Source organism: Psittacula echo (assembly GCF_963264785.1).
Source record: "Psittacula echo genome assembly, chromosome: 2".
Lineage (NCBI taxonomy): Eukaryota > Metazoa > Chordata > Aves > Psittaciformes > Psittacidae > Psittacula > Psittacula echo.
In genome coordinates this window covers 87,831,584-87,842,740 of record NC_137737.1, presented here as the reverse complement: position 1 = coordinate 87,842,740, position 11,157 = coordinate 87,831,584, and the positions used below count along the sequence as shown (strand labels likewise).

General features: G+C 39.5%; 1 protein-coding gene across 6 annotated transcripts in view; it reads right to left on the bottom strand.

The window, feature by feature from the left end:
* Positions 1-524: 524 nt before the first annotated feature.
* The window catches only part of IKZF1 (IKAROS family zinc finger 1), a 67,749-nt gene continuing 57,116 nt past the window's right edge, over positions 525-11,157 (bottom strand). For 5 of the 6 annotated variants that reach the window (XM_080611273.1, XM_080611275.1, XM_080611272.1 and 2 more), the window contains 2 exons: positions 9,208-9,342; positions 525-4,947 (listed from right to left, as the gene is read on the bottom strand). In XM_080611273.1, the coding sequence (XP_080467399.1) occupies positions 4,241-4,947; positions 9,208-9,342 (842 nt within the window). In that variant the 3' untranslated portion in view covers positions 525-4,240. The remainder of the gene's footprint in view (positions 4,948-9,207; positions 9,343-11,157) is intronic. The other variant, XM_080611277.1, reaches the window with a different exon arrangement.

The window sequence follows — 11,157 nt, the reverse complement described above, 5'->3', positions numbered from 1 at the left end:
AGCCCAGCTCTTTCAGCCTGTCTTCACAGGGGAGGTGCTCCAGCCCCCTGATCATCTTTGTGGCCATAAGGCATTGGATTTGGTAGGACTTGGTCTTCAGCTGGAGCTGGCTTAGCAAGGCCACTTCACATAGTTGGTGAATGCAGGACGACTGATGCAGAGTGGCTTTTTGTGGCCACATCGATGATAGGTTGCGAGGATGAGCTCACCACGATGTGGGCTATAGGCATGGCAGTGGAGGCTGAGGCTGTGCATGGTACTCAGTGCTCCCTGACTGCCCATGGGGTATCTCGCCACGCATTGCCCCCCCCCCCACAGTCACCAGCCCAGACACTCACACGGGGCCTCCAGCTGTACTAAACAACTTCTTCACTCACTAAGAGAGTGACAGAATATTCTGGAGTTTGGGTTTTTCACCATGTTCTCTTGTCTTAAAAATACACCTCACTTTGCAGGCATAATTTAATAACATTTCCAAATTTTATGAAATTTGCTCTTTTCTTTTTTTTTTTTTTTAAATACAATGCTCCCAAAGAAAAATGAAGTTACAATATAAAATCACAGCAAAAAAGAAGAGAAATGTGTAAATACAACTTTTCTATTAGAAAAGGCAGTGTCTGGGGAAGGGCTGGGAAGCAGGTACTTTTTACTTCTTTAAAACAGAGATAAACTTAAAGCCATTCACCATATTTACTCATTTAAGGGTTCAGCTAAATCATATCAGGGTATTGCACCATAGCAAGAAAAACAGAGAAAAAGGGAGATTACACTAAACTAGTTTTCTGAGGGCACAGTTTGTTTTGATGTACACACACACAAAACATCTATTTTCATGCCTTACATATGGTCATAAATAAAATTGTTGAAACACTTGTTTCTAAAGAAATTGAAGATGATTTTGTGCAAAAAAAAGAAAAGCAACCCCCCCAAAACAACAAAAAAGGCAAAACTATAAATGCCCCTTCATGAACAAAGAATGCTGTTTGCTCCTGCCTTTAGACTATGCCCTCTGATACACTGTCTTACTATACTTACTTATACTACTGTACTGTTTAATATACAACATCAACATATTCTGTTATAGCATAAATAAGAAAACTCCAGACGCAGAAAACAAACCCACTGTGATTGACAGTGCATTATCATGTCATATGAACCATTTTAGATATATATACATGTACATATGTATATAAAATATTAATGATGATACACAAAACCACAGATAGGGCATGTGCATGTCGACAAGAAAAGCGACACAGAAACTCCTACACGTGTGTGTGTGCACAGAGATGTTGTGAAGGCAGTGAACCTACCCGGTGATCAGAAATCACAGTTAACAGCTAAGTTCAAGGCAGCCTGAAACTCCACTGGAGCTATGCTTGCATACACGGTTAATGAACGTGGCTTTATTTGTGTTGGATTTTAGTAAAAGCAAAGAAACAAAACCACCTGAGTAATCTTCTGTCCTCCCTTTTATAGCTTGGGTGTCTTAAAATGAAGGGTTAAAAATATTATGGCATGGGGTATACCATGTCCTAAATCTAAGAACAGTAGGAAAGAGGTGTAAAAGAAGTGGAATATTTCTGTACAGCCAACATCTGGCTTCAGATGGGACATTGCAGCAGAGCTGGGAAATTACTTGGTCTCTTGTTGGTTGGTATCAATCAAAAGTGGAGAGGGGTAAGAACAGCTGAGTGTACCCTACCAGCTATGAAAAAATGAACCCATTTCAACTTCATTAAAAATAAAATAAAATAAAGGGGACTCATCATTGTAAGCTGCCCCCTTGAAGGTCCTCTTCAGGTCATTCCTATACAAAATATTTGGTAATACCTCGTTGCCAGGTACAGTCTGCCTTGAAGCTGAATGTGTAGCAGGCATTGATCATAAAACCATAGCTGGGGCACAAATTCCTATGCCCACCCCCTGCACAATGTCTCAGGCTGGAAGGAAATAAGCAATAACATCACATAAGGCAACTGAGTTATAGTATAGAAGTAGAGGGGACAACCTTTGGGCCTGTAGTTTACACTACTTGTTTCGGGAGTAGAGGGGTCACTGGTCATCCTGCATGTACCAGCCTACCTGATGTGCTAGTAATTTGCTTCCACCGTTGTGGGTATGTACATCAGTCTACAGATGTTCATACACAGTTTCACATCTGGTGACAAAGCTATGAGATAGGCATGCACACATGCACTTTTCAGTGTAAAAACACTTCTGCACCCATGTGCCACTTGAGGTGAATGTCTTAGTTGGCATGAGAAGCTGACACATGAGACTGTAAAAGCATGTATTTGTAATTCATTGTTTCATCAGTATCGTTCCTCTAACTTCAGTATTGTTGCCCCTGACTTACACCTGCAAAAGTGAAAGCAGAAGAAGGAGCTCTGTGTGCCTGTAATAGTTTGTATATATAGGAAATGTATATCAAATATAGCTACACGTATCAGGCCAAATTGGCTGGGGTACAAGCATTCATAGTTCCAACAATTCTTTCTTTTATAACAAATACAGGTGTTTGCATGCACTTGTGAACAGAGAACATGTACCTGTATGACAAGACTGCCGGTCTTGTTGGTTATACGGTTGTGTTTATTGCGGAATATCCATTTATTATGCAGAGTGGAAGTATTTCTAGATGAAGTTAATAAGATGAGTTATTTTTACGCATGTTGCTCAGGAAGTATTGCAGCACCAATGACACATTTTTAGGCAGCTGCAAAAATTTCTTTTTTGTCCAGTCTTAAAGTGTGAGGGTGCTCAGGGAAAGGAATGAACTATTTGGAAGAAGAAGTTAAGTAAAAGCCTTTTAAAAAGGTATTTTTTATATCAACTGTGCTTGGGGTTAAAATCTTGTATTCTTAAAGTTAGAAATTTTTATTCTAACTGAAGTTACAGTGTCTGTAGCAGAACCCACCATGGAGTGGTGGACTTGACTACACTCTGCAAGTGCTGCAGTCTCTGGTCTCCATTCAGCAAAACACTTTTTTATTTAACCTTAAGATTAGTTCCACTGAGGTAGAAGTAACTTAAAGCACATGGTGAAATGATTTGTTGAATAGGAAGCTAGGGTTCTCAGCACTTTTGCAGGGCTTGGTCCTTCATTAAACAGCAAGTGCCAGGAAGAAAGGAGAAGGCTACAAATTTTGACTGTCTGATTTAATTCAGGTCAGTGCTTTAAAAAAAATGAAGTGCAACACTTAGAAGTAGGGCCACAGAATCTACAAGAGGACATCTGTGCAAGAAAAATAGGGGTTTTTTTATATGTGAGAGAGAGACATTTGGATATTTTTCAGGCATTTTAAAAAGATGAAAAATGTGCGTAAGGAGACTTTCCCCACACATATTTCTAGCTAGTGCTTTTCTCAACGGTACATCATACTTTTCTAAATAACTAAAACTTAAAAAAGAAAGAACAATTAAATACATTGTAACTTGTTTATGCAGAGAGAAGAGGGGCTGCTCTAATGAAAAGTGGGGTTTTATTGGGTAGAGAGAGAAAATATTTATTCAAAGAAGAGTCAGCAATACCCTTTTCCTATACAGTAAATGCAGTTCATACTTCACAGAGTATATTACAAGGGTGTTCCTTCTATCTTTCACATACCTGCTTGCCTGCCCAGTGACACAAACAAGGCAGCACCCCTGCAGGTGGAAACATTCTACATTTACCACCAAAGCAACTCAGAACCCTCTGGCTGGAGGGTTCCATCCCACCCCAGCTGTCTGTGAAGTCATCTGAGGTGGTCACCTCCATCTTTAGTTGAGTTTAATCTTCCCAAAAGAGTCAAATAATACCAGGAAGTCAAAAAAACATATATCTGGTGTAAAAGACCTACGCTCAGGGTGTTAAGTGAGAAAGCTTGGCCACTCCTGCCCATTGTGCCCTTGTTGGCACAGTGCATCCTGCACATGGTTAACACTTTTGGCAAGGGAGGTTTGCAAGAAGCATCAGTTAAGGGAAGGGCTTTCAGCTATGTGACTACAAAAGCTCCTACTTAAATTACTAAAGGTTTTTGGTGATCAAACATTTTCAGTAAAAACTTTAGTACTCATTTTAAAAAACTGAGATGCAATGCATGCTACCAAAAGGAAAACTTTTCTTGTGAGAGAAGATAGCTGAACTTCTGATTCTTTTGTCACTGTTACAGTCCAGCTGACTTGTGCTTTGCTGCTGTCGTGGCTCGTGCAGCTCCAGTAATGCAGCTGTTGAGGCTAGATCTGTGCCGGAGGAATTTTAACTCATGTGGAAACGGTGCTCCCCTCGAGTTATGTGGGAAGAGAATTCGTACCTGTCCTGGCTATGGTAGCCACACATGTTGCATTCGAAAGGATCACGGAACCCATGGCAGCCCATATGGATCGTATACATCACGTGATCCAAGAAAAGGACTCGACAGTGTTCACACTTGTAAACTTTCACTTGCTCCCCATTGCTGCTGATCACTTTGAAAGCATCCTGGGAATTGTCAGTACCTGCCCTCAACACATCATATTGCCTGTTTTCTTCTTTTATAGAGATGCCATTTCTTGCATGGGGACCTATGTGGTTTGTCAGGTAGATTAAACCACTGCGTTCCTCGTTATTGCTCTCTGTATCTGTTGAGTCTTGGCAGCTGTTGCTGGGAGAGGCATCTCGTTCAGAGGAGACAGATTTGGCTTTGGAAAGCAGCAACAAGTTTTCCACTGCGCTGTCCTGAGATGTATGGTTGGAGCGAGCCTGATTGTCCCCAAGAGGTTTGTGGAGCTGATACATGGGGCTGATAACGGGCACCATTTCAGAACTACCTGGTGGTGTCTGGACAAGCGGACGCAAAGACTCTGCCCCCAGGTAACTGATGGCATTATTAATGGCCTGGTCTATAACGTGCGTCTGCATAATCTCATTCTCCTTCTCATAGTTGGTGGTGGCATCGTATGGAAGATCAGGCAGACATTTCTCACCTGTAGTGAAAACCAGCCAGGAGTTAGAGGTTTGATTTCTACATAATTAAGGGACCAAACATCATGGGTTAATAGAACAGCAACATGGAAGAAAAGAATTGGTCAAATACTACCTGAGGTATTCATAGTTTTTTAATATAGCTGGTCAGAAAAATGGTTGGTTGGTGCTTTTTTCTTTTGTTTTAACCTACAAAATAATCTGAGATCTTTGGAAAATGGACGGCAAATGGATGAAAACAGATCCTGGAACTAATTATATGGAAACTCATAGGAGCTAAAGATTGAGTGCTCCATCCTCTCTTTCTCCTTTAAACTGGACCCCTTCATCTGCCTCCTACAGTGAACTGAGGCATGCCTTTGTGGTTAGTGAACACAGTGAAGACAAGCACGGTTACAGCGCGCCTGGCTTTCATGCTTCAGAGCATGAAGCACATTGTCAATATCTTTGCCCCCAAATATTACAATTTTTTAGTGGAAATCATACATTTTAGTTTTAGACCTTCAGTTTCTTACAAATAACCCATGTGATTATATATATACAAATATATATACAAATACAAATTGGCCATGTGATTATATGTCATTTTGGACAAAAATTAACAAAATCTTAACTTTTCAATTTCTCTTCCTTCTCACCTTGTTGTTTAAATAAGCCATAGTAGACACATTACCAGAAGCTACTTATGTTTCTAGAAACTTTGTGGTGTCAAAGAGTTGTCATGTACAGGAGCAGCCAAGAACCATGGAAAAAAAATTAAGAGCATTTGTAGTTGGAACATATTTTTCCTAGGAGGTAAAAAGCCCTATATAGAGCAAGATTGCTTCTTACTTGTAACTTCAACTCTGATTTGGAATGCTGAATATAAGCGGGGACTCTTTAACTTTTTTAAAATCAGACTGCACTTACGTATCTCTAGCTGGATTCCCCAGTATTGAATGCGAGTTTCACTACAATTTCTCAAGATTCCAGGACAGATAGGACTAAGCAAAACATAGAAGGTAAAATTCAGGAGTGGAAGAAACCGTTTAAATGCACAGATGTTGATTTTATGAACCTGAACAGTCTTCTCAAACGGTGTATAACATCACTGTCCTTTTCAGGCCCCTAATAAATTTATACAAATGCAAAGGGATAAAAACATTCCCACAGGTTCCTAGCAACTATCAATAACAGCTTGTTTACAGTCTGGATGGATTTTCTAGCTCTGCAGATCTTGGGAAATCCACTGAAAGCCACAAACATCTCTATGAGGGGCTGTCACCATTTCCTAATCAGAATGACATTGCTGGCCTTGGAAAGTCCTAATTTGTCTAAAATAAATGCTAATAGAAGCATGGAAAGTTTGCCAAAAGATCTGCAAATTAAGTTAACAAGAATTACCCACCCAGATTCTAGTCAAATTCACTATTCAAAGTCAGTGAAAAGCTCAGAAAGCATCTAGCATGACTCTATTGCAATGATGGGGCTGAAGTGTAGAAATTCCTTCTGTCTACATTTCCCACAAGATGTGGTTTCATATTAGTTTGTCCATGCTCTGCGAGCAGAGAAAGAAACACTGAGCATTTCGTAAGTTCCTACAAGGGATGTAGGGTACAGACACCTTCTAGCTGTGCTGCACAAGCTTCTACTTCCTCTTGTTTCCTTTCCCTATTATTCTGCCAATGTGAGCACCCCTCTATAGGGCTGCGCTCTTTTTTCTTCCAGATTTATCCTTCCTACTGCTATAGTCTTCAGGCAGAGTTTCAGGCTTAACATTCAAACTAGGCATTGTGAAAGACTCTTGAATTAAATATAGAAAACCTGCTAATATGAATGTATACCCTTGACTCAAGGAGTTAAAAATGAGGTCAAAATCATTTATATCACATGGGCACTGTATACCCCTGAGAAGTGAGACTGGTCTTCAATATACACAAAATTTTGGGCATCCAGAAGGCACGATTTTAATAGCTGCTTCTTGGGTAGTCTTTGCTTTATGTAGCCTAACTAGTTGGTGGTTGGACTAAGAGGATTAATTGCTCGTAAGAGAAATTGTTTCCAAGCAGTGTCTGAAACAGAGACAAACTTGAGGTAGGCAGGTATCATTTCTATATCTGGGCAATGCAGGTAATACTTGTACTCATTAAAAATAATAGCTCATTTCTGTGGTTATTAGAGCATAAGTAAATTAAACTGCTAATGGTTTGATGCACTTCAAGCTTTGCACTGCTCATGGTTCTGCAGCAGGTACCAAATTGTAAAAACGCACTCAGTGCATTTTTTTTCTTTCTTTTAACCCTTCTTTACTGCCTTTTGTTTCCACATCATAAATACATGTCAATCTCACCTGCAGCTCTCACTCTCTGGTTTGGATGGCACAATTGTGCTTTCGGGTCTGGGAGCTACTCCAGTTTGGAATACATAGAGAATTTTACAGATAACTGGCTTAATTTGGTGAACAATCTCAATTTTGAAAGGTAATGAATTTAGCCTTAAATAAAAAGAGTGAAGCAGCAGATCATCTTTCCCTTATGCAAAGGGTGCCATTTGCTCCTTCTGCCTGGAATTCAACATGGGATTTGGGATGACACAGTGCTCTACAGGAGCAATAAACATGTTTTATTACACAAAAGCTCTCTTGACCATCCGGCCCAACCTTGTGTTAATCAGGAATGTACCTATTACAAGAAGCAGCAGGTGAGGATTGGAAAGGAAAGGATTTGGGGACATTTTCTTGTCAGAAGAGTTTATCCTTTTGAAGTTTAGCAAATTTCCATAAATATCTGCTGCCAGCAGGTTGTCTTCCTACACCACACCCTGAATAACTAACTGACAGGAAAATCTGCCCTCCTAAAACTTGTAGTTAAACTGGCTGTCTTTGCTGTTTCTCAGGGTGAAGAGAAAAAAGGAGAACGAAAAAACTAGTCCACACCCACAGATACATCGCATATAAGATACTTGCTAGCACCTTTTAAATTTTAATACTTCTAGTCTTTCTGGATCTTTCATAGAATTAGTATTTTGCCTAATGCAATCAGGTACTAGGGTGTCTAAATGAATCAGGTTTGCCTCATATAGGTGATATATTTTTGGTAACTACGTCTACCACCCCTTAAGTCCTTTAAGAAGCATGAGCAATTCTTATCCTTGACTACCTCCTGCAATTGTTGCCTTTGGACTTTAAAAAAATCTTGGACTTTCATTTCAAACCTTCTGTTGCACCTCCTGATGTGCAACATCCCCTTTCCTTGTCTCAGAAATACCAACTTTCCTTTTACTCTTGTGTTCTCATTGAAGAAGGTTTATTTGGAATTTCTGTCTCATAAACTAGTGTTTTTTGCCTTGACTTTTGACTGAAGACCCCCTTTACGTGTTTTGTTTCAAAAACTTCAGTTTTCTCTAATTGTCTCCTATAGAATATTATAAATGAACATGCAGAGAATTATAAAAGAATCTGACTAGATATGAGTAGATGCTGTCCTCTGATCTCCCATGTTTTTATTTATGTAAGACTAACTCTACATAGCTGACAAAATACTGTCTGTGTGTCACACAAAACTCATGTGACCACTATTTGGTACAGACTTGCGGAACAGAACAATATACGTGTGGCCTCCTTTTTTTTCACAGTTAAGACAAAAACTACTACGTGTAAAAAGGCCGTGAAGTTTTTGCATTATTTATAGAATGTACCCAAAGGTCTTTCAGATAGTATTCTCAGACCTGGTTTTATTTGTTTCCATGATTATTTTGGGCTGTAAAAGACTTTATACAGACTGTATACAGACTTTACGAAGGGATGAATAATATTATCCAGCCTATGTACAACTACTCACAGATACTTTCACAAACACCAATATGCTGAGATCTGAATGTCATCCAAGACGTTAATAAAATAACCCTGAAAGTGTGGTCAGGTGCTTTCCCAATAGGAAACATCTATTCCTATCTGCAGCTTCTTAAGGCAGCTTCAGGAACCTGTCCAAATCTTGTAGCTATCTGGCTCACAGCATTAGAAAAAGTTGGGAAAACAGACTTAAAATCAATCTCCAGATGTGCAAAATTAAACATATAGAAATGTATGCTGGAGAAGTTTGGTTGTTTTGATTTGGTCTGGTTTGTTTTTTTTTACCCCAACACATCTCTGTATTTGCTTCTATAGATATAACTAACTTAGTAAAACAAGTAAAATTAAAATCATAAAGCGAAAGTTAAAATCTTGTGAGATGATTTTTGGTTTTGTTTTATTTTTTAGGAGACAGCAAACGTTTAACTCTTACCAACAAATTTCTGAGGCATAGAGCTCTTACGTTTGGCGACGTTACTTGCTAGTCTATCCAGCACGAGGGATCTCTCTGACCCTATCTTGCACAGGTCTTCAGCCATTTCAGTCTGGTTAGTATCCTCTTTTATGACTGAAATCAAATGACATCAGAAGGGTTAGGCATGCTTGTTCCATTTTAATGGAACTATTGTCTTCAGGTTATTGTTTCTCAGCTAATGTCTTTAAGCTCACAATCAACTGGAAGGAGAAGCTCACCACCACAGACACAGAATGATTCTGACTTTTGTTAACTAAGTCCCTCATGCTGATCAATCTATGTACATGTTCATGTTTCCCTCCTTTAGGATACAAAAATGAGATTGCAGCTGCAAGGCATCTGCCTGTAGGCAATGTAATCCCTCCACCCTTGTTCTAGAGGCACTCTGCATTTCTGTGAATAAATGAGGTACTAACATTATACTGGACATAAAGGAGTCCATCTTTTCATCCTCCTGCTCTCACCCCCACCATCCCTCTGCACCTTTCTCAGTGGAGCTGCCAGCAAGAAAAAGGGACAAACCTCTCATCTCCAGCAGAAGATTCATTTGCAAGCTACACCAGCTCTTCTCCCCACCCTCTTATTTTTCCCTGGTAAATATTTCTATACTTCATTGATGCAATTTTAGACTTTAAATGACAATTTAAGTTGCTAAATTCACATCTCTAGGGGAGTACTGATATCCAATACTCAAACCTGTTTCCCAGCCTCCTGCTGCTGCTGTGACACTAATGAATTAGAAAGGAGCTAGGCTGTAAGGCTCAAAGAAAAGGAGACTATTTCACTTTCACTATGTTTTACTTCAGCACTTTCCTGCAGAAAGGGAAGGGATGTATGAAAATGCATTGTCAAAGCAATGACTATGATGGAAAGGTATTGCTGACTTCCAACATCTAAAGGAAAAATGACATGCAGCAAGATCACAATGCAACTGATTAACTTGTTTTGTTTTGTTTTGGTTTTGTTTTGAGGGAAGAGGGGGAGGGATGAGTTGGCAAGAGAGGTCGGAGACAGGAGAGAAAGCGGTTAATTTTACTTTTACCTGATACTAGGATACAGGTATTTTTCCTGAACTAGTTAGCTGCTATTAATGGGAGATGCAAAAGATGACTTTTAGACTTTGATTCTGCAAGCTGTTTCAACTAGGTGTACCACTCTGCTACCTTTTGCCTTCTGTGCCTACTGAGAATTTATCACTGGGTTTACCGGCTCACAGAACCCATTACTCTGGCACCTGGGTGTTTCTGAATAGTGGAGAACATGCTGTTCCTATGCAATATTATTTTGGCAATATACCACTACCATAAAAGGGTGATTGTGAAAGTTTCATTGTTCCTGAAAGATGCGAAATTAGGGTCTGGTGGATAATTAGAAGGAGCAGGTGAAGTGTCCTAGATGACAACACTCTACAATACCAAACTGAAGAGTACACAACTGATTCTTGAGTCCCTGCTGCAGTAACACATACTGCAGTGACAGTGACAGTAAATGTCATGGAATTATGCCCCAACCCCATAAGATACTGAAGACTGTGACGAATGTAAGAGATGAGCAGAATTTGTTCATGAAGTTGAAGAAGAGTAAAGGGCGTCGGTGGTGCCTAGTCATCATTGAACAAGCACATGCTAGCATCTTGTGCTGGCTAAGGCTTCCAGATAACACTTCATGAAGAGACAGAGAATGTTTTAAACCAGCTTGTTCAACAGGGAAACAAATGATTAAATTGCTAGTTAAAAGTAGAAATGATCAAGAAATATCTGTTTAGGATATAATAACATTCCATTTCTAATCAATTTGAGAGAGGGTAAGTTGTGTATTCAACTCTCAAACTTTAAAAACTATATAAAAATGTAAAAATTACATACTAATTTCAAGCCTTTGCAACTGAACCCCCCTGAAATTTGCTAC